The 20,202-nt window shown below is 46.1% G+C and overlaps 1 protein-coding gene across 3 annotated transcripts in view; it reads right to left on the bottom strand.

The window, feature by feature from the left end:
• Positions 1-900: 900 nt before the first annotated feature.
• The window catches only part of VPS26C (VPS26 endosomal protein sorting factor C), a 92,712-nt gene continuing 73,410 nt past the window's right edge, over positions 901-20,202 (bottom strand). For all 3 annotated transcript variants that reach the window (XM_029603458.1, XM_029603456.1, XM_029603457.1), the window contains 2 exons: positions 14,662-14,814; positions 901-3,415 (listed from right to left, as the gene is read on the bottom strand). In XM_029603458.1, the coding sequence (XP_029459318.1) occupies positions 3,333-3,415; positions 14,662-14,814 (236 nt within the window). In that variant the 3' untranslated portion in view covers positions 901-3,332. The remainder of the gene's footprint in view (positions 3,416-14,661; positions 14,815-20,202) is intronic.

Below are 20,202 nucleotides of genomic sequence, written 5' to 3'. Positions count from 1 at the left end.
GGAAATCTCAACTGGGGAAAGGACCCAACGGGTGTCACTGCAGGAGAGCGGGGCTCATCTGTAGAGGTAAGATTTCTTCTTAATTTGGATTTCTTTGGTAAAATTTACTCTAACGCTGTGCTAGCATGCATAGAGTCCCTAACTGCTATGGAGATGGAAAATACTTAAGTACTGCACTTCCTGCAGGGGTATATGTACTAGGACTGACGTCAGATTGAAATCTGATCCGTCTCCAACTGCTATCAGGAGTACACTATACCCATTGGTCCTGAGTCCATCTGCTACACGCTCGGAAAATATATATTTTTTATACCCCTGGCTGGTGAAATGAGTTATAAACTGTTGGAATACTTTGCAGCTTTCTGATCAAAGTCATTAAAAACCAGTTTAAATCTTGAGCACATTTTTGAGAAAGTCTGGATTCAGTGCATTAACCTGAAATTTGCTGCATAATTTGGAATTTTGGAAATTTCAACAGCCCTCCTGCTTATGTCTAATGGCCTCTGCCTGCACCACGGCCCATCACTGCTCTATGACTTACCTGTGCCTGCATCCACCATGGCACACCTGTGCATGAATGGCAGCAGCTGGCTGCTCTGTGACACACCTATGCATGACTGCAGCCAGCTTGCATATATGTAACACAACAGCATGCCACACCTATGCATGCAAGCACGAGTGGCGTCTGTGTGGGGCCAATGGCACTCCGGTGTGACACATCTATACTGCTGCACAAACTGGTGGGGAAACATTTCTGTAGAAAAAAGTCAATTTATCTTGTAGTGAACTACAACTTTTCCCCAGTCTGTGTGTGAAACAGAATGAATAAAGTCTGAGGTGTACAGATACGTTGTGTGCGTATACAGACATATTCTTAATCAGCAAATTCCCTACTGCAAAGCCATTTGAGTATTTAATGATTGTTGTTAGTTATTACTTAATTAGATCCATTTAGCAGATAATGAAGTGCATACATATCTCTTTATATCACATACAGTATCAGATCCATGAAGCAGTAAAAGGATCAATCCATCACCTGTTTAATGAGCCGACTGTGAATTGTGTCATGAATAGAGTTGTTAAAGGCAGCATCGAGGTTTAATTTAACTGATTTAAGTGTGTGTATATGTTTAAAGCCTGAAGATCCTTTGTCTCGACACTGAACTCTTTCCGAGGAAGAAGAGAAGGCGTGGTGGAAGAAGCAGTCCTACATAAGATGCTCTGAAATCCCTTGCATGGATTTATTTGGGTTTATTTATTTAGCCTGGCTCCCTTCCTCCTAACCTCCAGACCATCAGAACCTGCGCTAATTCCCATTCACTGCCACTTATGGCAAGGGGGCAGAAGATGAAGCAGTATGGGCTTTCATGGCAACCTTAGGGAAAACAGTGTGGCTGAGGTAGGGCCAGAGGCAGCCACCCGTCCTCCTCCTCCTGGCAGGAACAAGGAGGGAGTGGGGGAGACTGGAGGAGACAGTGCAAGCAGAGTGACTGAGCCCTCAAAGGTCTCTTTTTTAAGACAAACAAAAGATGATTTTGGTATAATTCCTGGATGGAGTGATGTTGCTTTACAAGAATTTTCCCTTTAGACACCAGCTTGTGGTGCCAAGCGTACACCTGTTGACAAAGACCTGCATGGATTTTGAAAGGCTGCAGCTGCTACTGTCCTACAGTTGGCAGAGATGGCACAGATGTCAAACAAAGGCATGAGAAACTCTGCTAAGCCCAGCACACAAGCTTATCTTCTCAGAAAGACAAAAGACTCTCTCAAGAACATGGCTGCAAAGAAAAGTGACATTGCACAGTTACAATTTATAACTTACAGTGCTTGGTAAATAGGGGAGTTCTGAGCATGGTAAAGTTTGGATCTGTTTATGGTTTAATTACTGTTTAAAACAATGTGAAAGATTAGAAATAATTAACTTTTTTGCATAGTGAGAGATGTGAACCTTTATGAAAAATTATGCAAGTTTGCCAGAGAATTCACTAATTCTTGCTTCCGAATCTTACAAAATCTGCTGCAGGAAACCAGAGGCTGTGATTGAGTTCAGTTGAATTATTGTTAGTAATTATAAAGGAGATGAATTCTCCCCTTCCCCTATCCACCGTCAGTGTTAGTGGATGCTCCAGTGCATATAATGAACAGCTGCTCAATTGATTTCTAACCTTGATTTCAGCTTATGTTGTGGGTCAGTGTGTGCTCCATCTTGAGTGCTCAAGTCAAATGCTGAACACAAAGACTTTCTCCCCTGGACATAACATAATATGCTTAGGGCATGGCTCTGATCGAGAACCTCCACCAGACTGAAGTTGTGATCCAGGGAAAACCAGAGCCCAAGCAAGCGAATGTGAACAGCGACAGAGCTCCTGGCTCCTGCACAGTCTGACTGCCCATGCAGAAAGATTGTGAGAGACCATTGCACAAGCAGAATTCAAGCAGACTTCTTGATCAGAAAGGGGAAAATGACAGCCTCATCCTCAGTGCAGCTAAAAGTCTGTACATTGCTCCAGAAACTGTACGCATTTAGCCGTGTGAGAGGAGGGGATCCTGGGAGTGTGTTCAGAGCAGGCGAGGAAGAGTACATGTGCAAACTTACGTACTTACTTTAATAAGGAAGATTTTACCCACACAAGAAGCAGGCCTAAGAGTTTGCTGCACACGCCAACTAAATGCAATTTTCAAAGAGAACAGCACATCTACTTTTGCTTGGAGAACTGGTGCAAAGCTCAGGGGGAGCTTTGTCCCAGAGCGGACAGGTTGCAAATTCAAATAGGACTACAAGTGAGCTCCCCCCTGTGTGTAACTTCCTGCTGCTGGTGGGAGCCTCCGTTTTATACTGCAGGGATGGCAGCAAGACCCACCCCACTGGGTGTGAAAAGCTGGGGGCACTCTGCACCTATCTCAGTGCCACATGGCACGGCGCTTCCAAAACAGGGGGGAAGCACGTGAACAAAGTCAAAGCTGAGGTTAAAACACAGCATTTTTAGACAAAACTTTGAACGATCCGAGACGTGTATAAAATGAAAAGGCTCCAAGAAGGAAGGACGGCCAGCTATGTCGACGGCTGGAGGGCTTGGAGACTGCCTGCAACACGCCTCTCAGCCCTCTTTTAGATGCCACTACCCTCTGAGGCACCCATGACGTTTTCTGCCACGTTGGCTCCTGGTGGCTGCAAAGTATGTACACCAAGCAGCACAGCACAAACTGTTCTCCTTGGCAAAAGTTTGTGCTATTTCTTTTATTCAACTTGCTCTTTCAGTCACAGGGACAGCTTCTGTGGCACAGTCCTTACGGGCTCAGACCCACGGGAGCCCTGCCCGGCCTTCACTTGGTCACATTCTGTTCAACTTCAGGGGGAAGTTCTCAGTGATGAGACTGTCGTCCTGAAGGATCACCACCACATTCACCTCAAACTCTGCAAGAGAGAAACATCTGGTTATTTGCACTGGAAGGGGAGATTAAACCTCATGCTGTTTCCCCTCCCCCCCTCTTCCTGGGAGCCACACATGGCATTTGCCGATGAGACACTGCATGGTTTTGTTCAAATTTTAAAGGTTACAGGGTAGGATGGAGGGTTACTAAGGGGCCGATGCAATAATGTTCACGGAAAGCGGGCGCTGACTTTAATGTCCGCTTTGTTAAACGCAAGGGTTTAATCGGCAGCCATTTTTATTACTGGCAGATGGCCAGTTATGAAAACTGACGCAGAGTTTACCGGCATTGGTCTTCATACCTCGGAGGTCTGCAGAGTTATTTTATTTTTTTTACTTTAAAAAAAGAAGTACAGAAAAACAGTTTTTGTTTGCTTTTCTGTGCTTCTTTTACCCGCACTCAGCTATTAACACCTGCTCTTTTTGCACACGGAGTGATTGAGTAATAGCCTCATTCTCATGCATTTGCATGTGATGAGCGCTCTCTCATTCACTCCATGTTGGGAGCGCGTTAAATAGGCGCTAATCCCCCTATTGCATTAGGGGGTGAATTAGCGCCTATTTATCCCGCGCTCGGCTGAGCGCACTGTATTGCATCGGCCCCAATTGAAACCTGAGCTCAGCCTAACAGCAAGTAGGTGCCTGGTGGAAAACAAGTCCTACTAGTGGGATTGCCGTGTTACTCCATCTGAATACAGAGCATATAAAAATAAATATATAAAAGGTGACATTTTTACTGGACTGACAATGCATTTCTTGACTAGCTTCTGCGATTCTGACTCAAGGAAGGGAGTGTAAATGGCTCCCGAATGCTGGTCAAGAAATGTATTAAAATCTGCCCAATATAAAAAAATAAAGGTATTGCCTTATATTTTTGTTTTTATTATTTCTTGACCTTTATTTCCACGCTACTAACAGGAATCAGCATGCTTTGATTTGGCCCTTTAAAAGGCAAGGTCTCACCTTCTGTGTTACATGTAGATTGGACCATACTAAACCTCTTCCTTTTAAGTTGCATTGGCTGCCAGTTGAGCAGAGTGTGATGTTTAAGGCTTTGTGTGTGATTGTACAATTTTTAGAGTTTGTGGCTCGGGTATTCCTAGGTATCTGGCTGACTTGCTGAAAGACCTCTTCAGTCCACATAACAGGATCTACGGGTGGTGCCTAGCTTGACAAGTTAAATTGACCAGTACACAGCACAGGGCCTTACTTATGGAACTCAATCCTGCTAGAATTGCGAGTTGACTTAAATTATTATTTTCGCAAGAAAGTGAAATCAGGACTCTGTAAAAAGAATTTGAAGGTTCATAGATAGGAGCAGTGCCGAGTGGAGGTTTGGTTCTTACTAGTTGATGGGAAAGCATGTGATGCAGAAAATGAAAATAATTATTTTAACAGGGAATTTAAGGGGCGAGGGGTTAGGATCGGGGTTGTAATATAGCCCTCTTGCAAGAATGAGAACGGCGTGGGAGTATGGGCACAGCTTGGCTCAAACTCACTCAGATGCGTCAATTCTTGGGCAGGGAGCCGGAGAGCGCAGTCTATGAAACTTTAAGAACAGGTCAGAAATAGGAGAGCATAGCCGGCATGCGTGGAAAAGGCACTTTAAAAAAACCTTCAGCTTTAAATTATTCTCCCCTTATCTCAGCTGGCAGCAGGAGAGCAGCCCACCTTAACTGCTCTTCTCCTGCTGGCCAGAGGGGGCTTGGGGAAGAGAGAGAGAGGAGAGAGTTTGGTAAGAGCAATAGAAGAGAGACTGGAGCTGGTTGGGTGAGTGTTTTAGGAGAAAATGTCTCAAAGCAGCCACCAGCAAGAGAGAGAGTTAGTGACTGCACTCTGGGGGCCACAAGATGTTTAACTCTGTCCTAAGTAACATCAAAAAGGAAGCTCTAGTGACTTTTATTGGGATTTAACATTTTTCTACTGCTGTTCTGTTTGTCCCTTAAAATTGAACTTGACTCCATTTCAGGCAGCATCCTGCAGTGTTAGAGATGGGCACAGATTGTAACCATCTTTCATTGTACAGCACAGCTACTGGTGTATTGTTTCATGTACCAATAATTTCTGTCATTAACAAAAGCACTATACAGATTAATCATAAAAACATAACAGCTTTTCAGCTTGCAGACTACTTGCTTTTTCAGCAGATAAGTATAATTTAGTCCTGCGCTATTGCAGAGCACAGAATTCCCCCCTACGCAGAATTGCCAGAAAATGGCAGAGGAGACCCCGGCGTGCTGCGAACGGAGTACGCCAAGATGAAGGCCCCAGCACGCCGATCGCAGTGAAAATGAGGCCCCCGTATGCTTTGGGACGCGTGCCGTTTGCGGCAAAGATTAAGGCCCCGGTGACAGTGAATGTGTGTGTGTGAGAAAGGGGAGCAGGTGCGAGAGAAAGCAGGTAGGTGAGCAGGAGGATGCGAAGGAGAGCATGGGGGGGGGATGCTTGAGTGTGGGTGCCAGAGAGGGAGCCAATTTGAGGAGATTGGGAGCTCGTGTGTATGAAAAAGGGATCGTGTGTATGTGAGGGTGCTAGCCTGTGTGAAGGGATTGTGAATGTGTGAGACAGAGCCTGGGTGAAGGGATGCGTGAGAGAGAGACATAGGTAGCCTGTGTGAGGATGTATGCGTGAGAGAGAAAGGGAGCTTGTGTGGGTGTGTATGCAAGAGAGAGGGCCCTGTATATGGGGATGTGTGTGTGTGTGCGAGAGAGTGAGGGAGCCTGTATGAGGGGGTGTGTATGTGTACTAGAGAGAGGGAGCATGTGTGTGAGAGAGAGAGGGACAGAGGGAGCCTGTGTGAGTGGAAGTACTGAGAACGGGGTCAAACTCTGGGACTGGTGATAGAGTAAAAGGGGTTGAGCCTAGAGGTGGAGGGGAGAGATACTGGCAGGTGGAGGAGTTCGGGGCCTGAGAGGGAAAAGTGGCCAGGGGAGTAGGGAGAGCGAGAGGAAGGGACACTCTTACAGTGAATTTCTAGGGAAATTCTGCATCTCTAAGTAATGGAGAAATTACTTACCTGATAATTTCGTTTCCTTAGTGTATACAGATGGATTCAGGAACAATGGGTATAGTGTGCTCCTGATAGCAGTTGGAGACGGATCAGATTTCAATCTGACGTCAGCACCAGTACATATACCCCTGCAGGAAGCTCTGTTCTTCAGTATTCTCCTCGCAAAGCAATTGTGGATATAAGTATGTGTGGATAATTTGATTAACTTGGTTAACTTTGTTTAACTTGAATAACTTGAGAAACGTGATTAACTTGAACTGGTTGACGTGGACTATAGCTGAAGACCATCAGTGCCCTCAACGGAGAAACACCAATACCCGGTAACTGTGGGTGTCCTAGCTGAAGGGAAGCGTGGCTTACCCGTGTTTGTCTTGCTCTCAGGAACGGACACCCGAGGTTTTCGTGCATAGCGGCAGGTTTTCGTGCATAGCGGGATACTGAATCCATCTGTCTACACTAAGGAAAACGAAATTATCAGGTAAGTAATTTCTCCATTTCCTAGTGTGTAGCAGATGGATTCAGGACCAATGGGATGTACGAAAGCTACTCCCGAGCCGGGTGGGAGGCTGCCCATGGCCCACTTAGAACTGTCCTTGCGAATGCTGTGTCCTCCGGAGCTTGAACATCCAGGCGGTAGAACCTGGCGAAGGTGTGAATAGAGGACCATGTCGCCGCCCAAAAGATCTCAGTGGATGACAGCATCTTGGTTTCTGCCCAGGACACTGCCTGGGCTTTGGTGGAATGGGCCTTGACTTGTAGAGGTGGAGGCTTGCCTGCCTTGATTACTTCTTTGATCCAGTGGGCTATGGTTGCCCACGAGGCCACTTCTTGTTTCTTCCCGCTGTGAAGGACGAATAGGTGGTCCGTCTTTCGTACGGGTTCCGACCTTTCCAGGTATCGGGCTAGGAGTCTGCCAACATTAAGGTGGCGAAGACGGCAAGATTCTTCCGAGCCCTCGTGCTCATCTGGAGATGGTAGCGAGATGGTTTGGTTTAGACGGAAGTGAGAAACCACCTTTGGAAGGAAGGAGGGGACAGTGCGTAGCTGTATGGATACCGGCGTGAACCTGAGAAAGGGTTCCCGGCAGGATAGTGCTTGAAGTTCGGAGATGCGACGGGCCGAACATATTGCCACTAGAAATGCGGTCTTCAAGGTTAGTAGTCATAGAGACAGACCGCGGATAGGTGTGAAGGAGGCTCCCGCTAGGACGTCTAGTACTAGATTGAGGTTCCATAGGGGTACCGGCCACCTTAAGGGTGGACGGATCTGCTTGACCCCTCTCAGGAAGCGGGAGACGTCCGGATGAGATGTTAGGCTAATGCCTTCCACTTTGGTTCTGAAGCATGCCAACGCGGCCACCTGAGCCTTGATGGAATTGAGGGACAACCCCTTCTGTAAGCAGTCCTGCAGGAATTCCAGGATTGTGGGAATTTTTGCTGTCCGCGGAAGGATGTCATGGTCTTCACACCAGGCTTCGAATATTCTCCATATTCGTATGTAGGTTAGCAATGTGGAGAACTTGCGTGCTCGGAGTAAGGTGTCAATCACCGCCCTTGAGTATCCGCTCTTCTTCAAGAGTGTCCTCTCAATGGCCAGACTGTAAGAGAGAATCAAGTTGGGTCTTCGTGGAGGATCGGGCCTTGCTGGAGCAGATCCCTGTGTGGAGGTAGAGGGAGAGGGCTCCCAGTCATGAGTCTTCGCATGTGTGCGTACCACGGCCTTCTTGGCCAGTCTGGGGCCACTAAAGTACTAGTCCCCTGTGGTGCTCTATCTTGCAGATGATCCTGCCCAGTAGTGGCCACAGGAGGGGGGGGCGGAAGGCGTATAGCAGGTCTTCACGTGGCCAGGTCTGGACGAGGGCATCAATCCCTTGGGATTGTGGTTCTAGTCTGCGACTGAAGAATTTGGGAACTTGGGCGTTAGACCAGGTTGCCAGGAGATCCATGGCTGGGGTTCCCCAGCCATGGATCCCCTCCCATCTACTAGATAAGGGAGTTTAGTCTTGGAGTCACGTCGGCTGACCAACTTCGGAGCCAGAGTTGCCTTCTGGCTGCCACTATGGATGAGATGCCCCTGGCTGAAGGTACCAGATCAGAGGTTGCATCAGTGAGGAAGGATACCGCTGGTTCTGGTGCTTCACCAGGCATGGCGGCGTTCCTGGTCATGGATAAGCAGGCGTGTTACCACGGCACAGCAGGCAGCAATCTGTAGTGACATAGCTGATACGTCGAATGACTGTTTAGGGATGGATTCCAGACATCTGTTCTGGGCATCCTTGAGTGCTGCTCCTCCCTCAACTGGAATGGTAGCGCGCTTTGTGACCCCGCAGACCATGGCATCCACTTTGGGGAACACTAGTAGATCTTTGGCCGAGGGTTTCAGTGGACATAGGGCTTCCAGGGCCCGCCCCCCCCCCCTTTGAAACTGGCCTCTGGGACCTCCCATTCCAAATTGATCAGCTGTTGTACAGCTTGCAGCAAGGGGAAATGGCGGGAGGCCTGACTGAGCCCTTCTAGGAGAGGGTTCGTCTTTGGTTCCTCTGTGGCACTCCTACCTGGAATGGTGAGCTCCTTCAAGCTGAGAGCCACGAGATCTGGTATCTCGTCTTTGGAGAAGAAGTGCCTCATGGTTCGGTAAGGTTCCGTTCCTGGAGGTATTTCCCCTTCCTCTGGGGGGGTCTTGATCCTCGTCCAAGGTGTCTGTGTCCCTATAGTGAGGTTTGTGACCGGGGGGGAACATATCACTGGAAGGCCTGGAGGGCCCTGGGAGGCAAGGGTCCTCTGGCGGCGGATGTGTCTGTGCCATCGGTGGTGGCTGCATGTGGACAAACGTGTGTAGAGCCTTAAAGAATTCTACCCAGGAGAAGGATCCTGGGTCTAGATTAAAGGCCACTGCGTTCCCCAGGGACCCCGTTTGGGGATAGAGAGTCCGGGGTACTATCGGTGGATCCGGATTCCTGAACTGGCTAGGGAGGGCCTTGTCCAGGTTCTCCTCGCACTGTAGACAAAGAGCTGCGGCCTCCTCATGCTGTGCCGCTCTTATGTGGCAGAATGGGCAGAGGGCGTGTGCCTTGGTTTTCTAGGCCGGTGGTGCAATGGTTTTGGCGCGTAGGTCGTTGAAACCCCAGTATGTGCGTTTAATGTGCGCGCCGGGAGGCTTAGCTATGCACTCCGGGTGTGCTCAAGATGTGCGTGTAGGCCAGGATGCGCGCTCACTGCAATGCGCATATCGCTGTGCGCACAAGCCTTAACTTGTGCGCCCGGCACAGTTGTGCATGTAGCTGTGCGTACGGCACCTATGCGTGTGCCGCTGTGTGCACAAATAACTTGTGCGCCTGGCTTGCCCTGTGCGCATGGTTCAGTTAGGCGGAAAGAGCGGCGAAATGGCGTCGACAACCACGCTAGCAAGATGGCAACCACATTAGAGGGTCTCCACGTGGGAGGACCCTCGTATCCGATCGGGGTCTAGCCCGGCCTGGGCTGATCAATCTGATGGTACAGACGCTGGCAAGTGTCTGTACCTTGGTGATACAAAAATGTGTTGCTTCTAATTGGAAAAACAGTGAGCCTCCGTCAGTACAGAAGTAGTTTAATGAACTTGATATAGGTGCTTTATTAGAAAGAGACACCCACACAGCCTCTAAAAAAACAGAACCAGTTTTTACAAGGTTTAGGAAGATGAATATTTGTTAGGCAAAGGGACAGAGTTTACATTGCAGTTTAATCAAAATCTGTGTACCACAGCATCGTGTGAGATTCCTGTACGGTTTACTGTGATAGGCTTTGATTTAAGACGGTATGACAGGTAATTGGGACTGGCTGATCTTGGAGAATTTTTACAAGCCTCGGAGACCGGAGACTTAGAAAAATAAGTTTCCACCTTACCTTGTCTCGGCGTTTCCCGGTATCGTTCCGGGCAGTCTCTGGCTGCAAGGGGAGATGGAAGTACCTTCACCGCTGCACTCTGTATTGCACCCGCTGCCTCTCAGCCGCTCCCGTTGCCGGGGGCTAAGTCCACGCTGGGAACTGGCTACCGGACAGAGGCCTACCTCTGAGGGATCTTGGAAATCACCTCAGGAAATCTCAACTGGGGGAGGGACCCTTAGGAATCACCGCAGGAGAGCGGGGCTCGTCTGGAGAGGTAAGATTTCTTCTTTGTTTGGAATTTTCTTTCTTTGGTTTGAATACTCTAATGCTGAGCAAGTGTGTATAGAGTCCCGAACTGCTATGAAGACGGAAAATACTGAAAAGCAGAGCTTCCTGCAGGGGTATATGTACGGGTGCAGATGTCAAGACTGAAATCTGACTCCGTCTCCAACTGCTATCAGGAGTACACTACACCCATTGGTCCTGATTCCATCTGCTACACGCTAGGAAATAACTTTTTTCTGTATTAATTTAAAATGTAATTACTTAAAGACTGTCATGTAAATTGTGTTATTTTGACCAATATAAAGTTTGCAGAATTTTAAGTTTTTGTGCACAGAATTTTAAATTTTTTTGTGCAGAATTCCCCCAGGAGTAATAATTGTATAATTCCAGGTTTTCAACCTTTGCAATCTACTAGATAAGGGAGCCCTGACCGACGTGCCGCAAATGCGCAGTAGAGAGCAGCTCTACCGCGCATGCGAGCACGTCGGCCAGCGCAGAGCGTGCCCGGAAAAAAAAAATGGCGCCTGCTCCTTAGGAGCAGGAGCGGCGGCGGCAGCAGCAGCAACCATCAGGAGCGGCGGCGGCGACAAGCAGGAGAAGCAGGAACGGTGGCGACAAGCAGGAGAAGCAGGAACGGCGGCACGCGCGCGAGGGAGGGAGGGAGGGAGGAGCAGTAGCGGCACGCACGCGAGGCAGGGAGGAGCAGTAGCGGCGGCGATGCGCACGGGAGGGAGGGACAACCCCTGTCTGCCGGTTGTGGATGAGCTGAAAGGGGAGGGGAGTGAGAGGAGGGGTGAGGGAGGAGAGAGTGAGGGGAGGGGTGAGGGAGGAGAGAGTGAGGTGAGGGGAGGGGAGAGGGAGGAGAGGGAGAATAGAGGGGGGAGGTGGGAGGGAGACTAGAGGGGGGAGGAAGTGGGAAGGAAATGGACCGAAAAAAAAAAGTTTAAATATAGCCCGTTGTTACAGGCTTAACGGCTAGTCTAATATATTGAGCGACAACAATCATTCCAAAGTTCTCACTATGCTGGACATTCATATCCTCTTTCTTTACAGTATAATGGGAGATGGGGAAAGGCAGAATTCTGCAACGCACATCCTTGGGGACATACCGTGGCAGGGCAATACCAGACCGCTGCATCACTCATTCTTGGGGAAAGAGGCATACTGTGGTAGGGCCAAATGCAATGTCACACATTCTTGGGGAAAGGGGCATACCATGGCAGGGCCAAGGGTGGCATCAGTCATCCCTGCGGTGGGGGTGCTGCGTCACTTATCCTTGGACTGGAGTTGGGGGGAGAATAGGATGTACTGTGGCAGGGCAGAGTGTCGAGTCACTCGTCCTTGGCTTCAGGAGGAGAGGAAGTATGGCGGTGTCGAATGATATCATTCATCCTTGGGTTTGGGGGGGGGGGGTGGGTGGAGGGAGTGCCATGCCATGCCAGGCAGAGTGATGGGAAGAGTGGGGCAAGAAATATGATGAAGCCAACTGCTGGGTCACTCATCCTTGAGATGGGAGAGAGTACTGTGGAAGGCTTGAGGGCTGGGCTACTGGTTCTTGAGGTGAGGGTCATACTGTGATTGAATGTTGCATGCTCATTCTTGAGGTGGGGGACAGCACTATGGCAGAGCCAAGTGCTGTACTGCCTACCCTTTGGGTATGGGGCTGTATCATAGTAGGGCTGAATGCCCCATTGCTCATCCTTGGGGTGTTTAGGAGTGGGGAGTGGGTACTGTACTGTGGTGAGGCCATGTGCTGTGTCACTCATCCTTGGGGTGGGGGGTTGACTGCTATGTCACTATTCCTTATTGCAGGGGCTGTACTGTGCCACTTATCCTTGTGTACAGGACCGAGTGCTGCGTACACTATTGGGCAGATATAGTAAAGTCCGCGAGAGAGCGGGCGAATGCCCGCTCTCCCGACGCACGCACAGGCCACTCTCCTGGGTGAGGCCTGGCGGTAAAAACGGGCAAAAGGAGGCGCTAGAGACACTAGCGCATCTCTAGCGCCTCCTTCTGGACCGGAGCAGCAGCTGTCAGCGGGTTTGACAGCAGACGCTCAATTTTTCCGGCGTTGGTTCTCGAGCCCGCTGACAGCCACGGGCTCGGAAACCGGACGCCGGCAAAATTGAGCGTCCGGTTTTCGACCCGACAGCCGCCGGCCGACTTCAATTTTTTTTTTTCTTTTGTACTTTTGGAAAATTTCGGGACCTCCGACTTAATATCGCCATGATATTAAGTCGGAGGTGCACGAAAAGCAGTTTTTACTGCTTTTCTGTGCACTTTCCTGGTGCCCGAAGAAATTAGCGCCTACCTTTGGGTAGGCGCTAATTTCTGAAAGCAAAATGTGCAGCTTGGCTGCACATTTTGCTTTGTGAATCGCGCAGGAATACCTAATAGGGCCATCAACATGCATTTGTATGTTGCGGGCGCTATTAGGTTCGGCGGATTGGATGCCCATTTTCAACCCCTTACTGAATAAGGGGTAAGGGAAAACATGTGTCCAGTGACAGGTTAACAGTGCGCTCCGTCGGAACGCACTGTACTGTATCAGCCTGTGGGTTAGGCGTGAACTGTTGAACCTACACTAACTTTGGCTCAAAGTTATTTGGTTTTAAGCCTTATTTGTAAATTCTCTTGAGGACAAGATAAGAGAGAAATTAAAAAGCTTATATTCTGTGGGCTTCTCTCCTTGCCATAAAAACAAACCTAAATGCACAAGAAGCTTATAAAGAACTGCAAAAATATTTGGTTTTAGGCCAGTAAACTTGAAGTTGATTTGTCCCTAAACTTTCTCAAAATTTTATGTCAAGTTTATTTCCCTTGGTGATACAAAAATGTGTTGCTTCCAATTGGAAAAACAGTGAGCCTCCTTCAGTACAGAAGTGGTTTACTGATCTTGATATAGGTGCTTTATTAGAAAGAGACACACACACAGACTCTAAAAAACAGAACCAGTTTTTACAAGGTTTAGGAAGATGAATATTTGTTAGGCAAAGGGACAGAGTTTACATTGCAGTTTAATCAAAATCTGTGTACCACAGCATCGTGTGAGATTCCCGTACGGTTTACTGTGATAGGCTTTGATTTAAGACAGTATGACAGGTAATTGGGACTGGCTGGTCTTGGAGAATTTTTACATGGAAGGTCTGTGTGTGACACATTGGTTATGTTACCTACGTGACCTGTGACAAAATAGAATGCATTTGTACTATACGTTACAGAAAAGTCTTTCAATACAAATTTAATCAAACCCTCTGTACAGCAATGCAACCTGAGATACACCTGAACATTACTGGAGTTGAGAACTGTAGAAACGGGAGTCTGGTCTGCTGTGGGCGATGGATGGAATTTATAGCTCCAGGGCCAGTGGCTTTCCTTGGAAAAAAGGATCACACACCTAACCTTTGCTAAACAGAGGACTGTTCAAAATTGTCTGCAGAACTTTGGTTTGATCTTCAAAAAATGAAATGAGAATCTACTGGTAATAAGACATTTCAGCCAGGAGACAACGACTTCTCTCATAAAGAGCCACGAGAACAGAAGGGGCTATGTATACCCACTGATACACAAAATTTATAAGTAAACGATAATTCCACTGTGTTGGCAACAGACCAGCTGTATGGTCAAGGCTGGGACAGATACTGATCTTCTGCGAGCTTATATCTGCTGGATGGACCCATAGACTAAATATTTCTGAAATGATTACACCAATTTCCAATCAATATCAGATCAATGTAGTGATATCGCATCAGAAAAGGGTGTAGCTAACCTGCTGACTTGTACCATGTATGGAGATTTAGAATATACAGGAGATTATCTCCTCATTAATGGGTAACACAAAGACAACAGCTGCGCTTTTAGTGTGTTTGCCTTGCTTTCCTGTAACTGTGGTCATGCTGTCTTGCTGTAGCTGACAAATTTCTGCAATAAAGGATATGCTAATTATTCTACACAGATCGACTCCTTGGGATATCTCAGGAAGAGAAGGAGCCTAGCAGACAACTATAGATTCAGGGCTTTCTCTCTTTACAACCTGCTCTTAAACGCTTGAAAAACAGTGGCTTCTTACCGATCTTGAAGTTGGTGGTCTGTAAGGTTGGACAGGTGAAGAGCCTGGGAAACACCATGTAGATAGGAATTGGCAATACTCTACAAACATCACCCTCAGCGATCTGAATATTCTGAATCTCGGTTGCATCGCGGGCATATCCCTCGGCACAACCTTTAACAAAACACGATGCAAAATAAACACCCAACTGTAACAAGCCCAAAGCAGCAACATGGTATGGTTTCCTTTTGTGCTGCTGCCTCTCTCTTCTCTCCCCATTGTGAGTTTGAAAATCTAATTCTAAACTCTTGACTGGCATGTGTACAGGCCATGGAAAACGTGTCATGTAGCAGCAGAGATCCAGAATGCACACAAGGCAACCACAAAACAGAAGAAAACAAAGTGATTGATGTCAGGCATTCATGGCAGAATTCTCATCCTTATTTTCCTGAAAATGTATTTCTGATTTCTTAACACTCCCTGAAAGGTTGTACATTTCTACATTTAAAAGAGAAGCATCAGAAAAAAAAATGAACAATTCAGCCTTACTGCTGGAACAGAGTGTCATCATGTTTCCACCGCCTGTATACAGTACTTTTTAGGGGGGGGGGGGGGGGGCGGGGGGAGATAGGCGTGGAGGTTAGTTCTAAGCCATTTCGTAGAACATAAGACATTGCCATACTGGGTCAGACCAAGGGTCCATCAAGCCCAGCATCCTGTTTCCAACAGTGGCCAATCCAGGCCACAAGAACCTGGCAAGTACCCAAAAACTAAGTCTATCCCAAGCTACTGTTGCTAGTAATATCAGTTGCTATTTTCTAAGTCAACTTAATTAATAGCAGGTAATGGAATTCTCCTCCAAGAACCTATCCAATCCTTTTTTAAACACAGCTATACTAACTGCACTAACCACATTCTCTGGCAACAAATTCCAGAATTTAATTGTGCGTTGAGTGAAAAAGAACTTTCTCCAATTAGTTTTAAATGCGCCACATGCTAACTTCATGGAGTGCCCCCTAGTCCTTCTATTATCCGAAAGAGTAAATAACCGATTCACATCTGCCTGTTCTAGACCTCTCATGATTTTAAACACCTCTATCATATCCCCCCTCAGCTGTCTCTTCTCCAAGCTGAAAAGTCCTAACCTCTTCAGCCTTTCCTCATAGGGAAGCTGTTCCATTCCCTTTATCATTTTGGTCGCCCTTCTCTGTATTTTCTCCATCGCAATTGTACACAGTATTCAAGGTGCGGTCTCACCATGGAGTGATACAGAGGCATTATCACATTTTCTGTTTTATTCACCATTCCCTTTCTAATAATTCCCAACATTGTTTACTTTTTTGACTGCCGCAGCACACTGAACCGATGATTTCAATGTGTTATCCACTATGACGCCTAGATCTCTTTCTTGCGTGGTAGCTCCTAATATGGAACCTAACATTGCATCACCTTGCACTTCTCCACATTAAATTTCATCTGCCATTTGGATGCCCAATTTTCCAATCTCACAAGATCTTCCTGCAATTTATCACAATCTGCTTGTGATTTAACTACTCTGAATAATTTTGTATCATCTGCAAATTTGATTACCTCACTCATCGTATTTCTTTCCAGATTTCAAGTACCTGGCATGTACCCACACATTAAATAGATCCCAAGCTACTATTCCTTATTAATTAATAGCAGTTTATGGACTTCTTCTCTAGGAACCTATCCAAACCTTTTTAAACCTAGTTACACTAACTGCTGTAACTACATCCTCTAGCAATGAATTCCAGAGCTTAATTATGGGTTGAGGGAAAATAATTTTCTCCGATTTGTTTTAAATGAACTACTAGCTAACTTCATGGAGTCCCTCCTAGTCCTTCTATTGTCTGAGAGAGTAAATATCAGATTTAAATTTACCTGTTCAAGTCCTTTCATGATTTTGTAGACCTCTATCATATCCTCCCCTCAGTCGTGTCTTCTCCAAGCTGAATAGCTCTAACCAATTCAGCCGTTCCATGCCCTTTATCATTTTGGTTGCCCTTCTCTTTATTTTCTCCAGTGCAACTATATCTTTTTTGAGATGCAGTGACCAGAATTGCACCCAGTATTCAAGGTGCGGTCTCACCATGGAGCAATATAGAGGCATTATGACCTCCACTGTTTTATTCACCATTCCCTTCCTAATAATTCCTAACATTCTGTTTGCTTTTTTGATCGCCACAGCACACTGAGCCGATGATTTCAATGTAATTTAAACTATGATGCCTAGATCTCTTTCCTGGGTGGCAAGTCCTAATATGGAACCTAACATCGGGTAACTATAGCAAGGGTTATTTTTCCCTATATGCATCATCTTGCACTTCTCTATATTAAATTTCATCTGCCATTTGGACGTCCAAACTTTCAGCCTCACAAAGTCCTCCTGCAGTTTATTACAATCCACTTGAGATTTAACTACTCTGCATAATTTTGCATCATCCGTAAATTTGATAACCTCACTCATCGTATCCCTTTCCAAAACATTTATAAATAAAGACATTAAAAAACACCAGTCCAAGTATAGATCCCTGAGGCACTCCACTTTTTATCTTTTTCCACTGTGAAAACAGACCATGTAATCCTACTCTGTTTCCTGTCCTTTAACCAGTTTGCAATTGACAAAAGGACATCACCTCCTATCCCATGACTTTTTAGTTTTCTTAGAAGCCTCTCATGAGGGACTTTGTCAAATGTCTTCTGAAAATCTAAATACACTACATCTACCGGTTCACTTTTATCCACATGTTTATTCACCCCTTCAAAAAAAATGAAGATTTGTGAGGCAAGACTTCCCTTGGGTAAATCCATGCTGGCTGTGTCCCATTAAACAATGTCTATCTAAATGTTCTGTGATTTTCTTCTTTATAAAAAAGTTTCCACAATTTTTCCCAGCAGTGAAGTCAGGCTCATTGGTCTATAGTTTCACAGTTCACCCCTGAAGCCCTTTTTAAATATCAGGGTTATATTGGCCATCTTCCAGTCTTCAGGTACAATGGACGATTTTAATGATAGATTACAAATTACTTGTAATAGGTCTGAAATTTCATTTTTTAGTTCCTTCAGAACCCTGGGGTGTATACCATCCGGTCTAGGTGATTTACTACTCTTCAGTTTGTCAATATGGTCTGCTATATTTATTTCTTCCCACTCGTTTGGGCTTCCAACTCATTGGAACACAGGCTGGGATCCAATATCATAAGCTTACATTTGTAATTACCCAGAGATTTTTTGCCGTATTTTATATCTCTTTCCAACTCACTTAGTCCAGCCATTGCAGCAAGGCTCCCTCTGGAACCATGAAATCATGGGCCTTAAATCCAGCCATCAAGTGTCAATGATGCACGATAACTGGGATTCCCTCCCCACCCAGGGACTGTGAATTCCACCTACGCAGCATCCCGTGCCCCTGCTGACCAGAAGGGGTGGAAAATGAATCCAGGTCCCTCCCTGTCCAGTTTGCATGAAAGGGTCACTATCAGATACCTGAAACAAACATCACTGCTTTAACAGTTATTGATCAAAGCACATCCAGAGTCTGCAAGCTTTCTGACACCAGAAGTGTTAAGAGTGGCACTCCAATCTCATGCAATGAAGCACAAAATGCATTCATTAAAATACAAAAAAGCCATGTAACTAGCTGTTCCCAGAGGGATTTTTATCACTGTTATACCATCATAGAACCAATTGTTCCTGAGATGACGACATCATTGGGCTTTTCTGCACTGCTTTTCATACCAATGATGTCATCAGCAGGTGAATGCTTGTAGGTTCTTTTTCCACATTTTGGTATTAAACATAAGATTTTCAAATTGCATGATGGGAATCAAAGAAAAACAGGGTGAGCACTCTGCTATGAAAAGAAGGAGCACAGAGTCCCAAACTCGTTCAAAAGAGAAGAATTCCACTCACCAACACCCAAAACATGTTCCACTTTTGGCAAGGAAGCTGGGCCACTTGCCACATTTTAAACACTGATTTTTTTAAATCTGTGCACAGTTGATGTATATTACTTTTTTGATTATTTTATATTTTTAGCTTTGAAATCTCTATCTAGTGTTTTAGACTCCTGGCTAGTGTATTGAAATAACTGTGTTTGTAATTTATAGCACAAAGGGCTGCTATTGGAAGAGTAGTCAGACATCCAAGATTCAGAATCCCAGGAATAACTGGAGTACAGTTGGCTCTGGCAGAATAAGGCCTGCAATGAAGAGACACCCACTCTCTCAACTGTTACCCTTATGTAATGCTTTTTCTGCTTTGGAAAATGAAGAAGCCCCAGCAACAGAACATGAAGTGATTTCTACAAGGGAAGTAGTCACGCAATCTACCCAGAAACCCTCTAACATGGTCAAATGTCATAAAAGAAAGCTGCTTCTTCTGGGAGACTTGGTCATCACAGGTACAAATTTGGGAACTCAATTTGATAGGGACACAATGGTTAAATGCATTCCAGGATGCTCAACTAATAGAAATGCAAACCAGGTAGTCAATGCAATTATAGAAGAAAGAACGTGGATATCAATGTTATCATCCATCTGGGAACCAGTTGCTTCACTATAAACAGTGTCCAAACGGTACAGGAAGCATTTCCAAATGTAGGGGAGAAGATTAGGCACATGCCAAAAACGGTTGCCTTTTCAGAAGTATGAGCAGTTCATGGAAAGGGAAAGGAAAATTTATATATAGCCAATTTCAATGTCTGACTCAAATCCTGGTGTAAGGAAAATGGTTTTGGATACATTGGAAGCTGGGGCCATGTATGGAGCAATAAAAGTTTATATGGTAAGAATGGCCTACGTTTGTCTATGGCAGGAAAGAGGATGATAGGTTAAAAATTCAGATCATACATTACCAGACATTTAAACTGGAAGTGGGGGTGACAGGAGGTGGCCAGTGAAATTGGAATGTCAAACCCAAGCAACACAGGAAGTGGGAAGACAATCAGTTCAAAAACAACAGAAAAGGCGACTTGGAAGGGCAGCTGGAAAGCTATGACCACAAATGCTCGTAGTATGAACAATACAATTCCAGACCTGCAGGCCCTAAAGGTGGAGGCAGATTTGGACATTGTTGCTGTCACGGAGACATGGTTCACGGAGTCTCATGACTGGGATGCGGCCACCCCGGGCTATAACTTGTTAAGGAAGGACAGAGAAGGGGAAGGAGTAGCTCTGTATGTCAAAATAATATCCAAGCAACTAAATTGCAAAGGAACATGGGGTAAAGAAGAAGCATTATGGATTGTCCTAAAAAGAGAAGATGGTGCTTCCATTTTTAGTGGTGTGATCTACAGGCCTCCAACCTAAACGGATGAACTGGTTAGAGATCGAGGACATTCTAAAGTTTGGGAAGAAGGGAGAAATGCTGCTCGTTTGAGATTTTAATCTGCTGGATGTGGATTGGAGCATCCCTTCTGAGGAATCTACACAAAGTAGAGAGATAGTGGATGCCCTTCAAGGTGCTCTGCTCAAACAAATGGCAATGGAACCCACGAGGGAGGGTGTGATCCTCAATGTAGTGCTTACTAATGGAGAT

Source organism: Rhinatrema bivittatum, chromosome 5, assembly GCF_901001135.1.
Source record: "Rhinatrema bivittatum chromosome 5, aRhiBiv1.1, whole genome shotgun sequence".
NCBI classification, from domain to species: domain Eukaryota; kingdom Metazoa; phylum Chordata; class Amphibia; order Gymnophiona; family Rhinatrematidae; genus Rhinatrema; species Rhinatrema bivittatum.
Note: the sequence above shows the minus strand (reverse complement) of the source record. Positions and strands in the feature narration are given on the sequence as shown.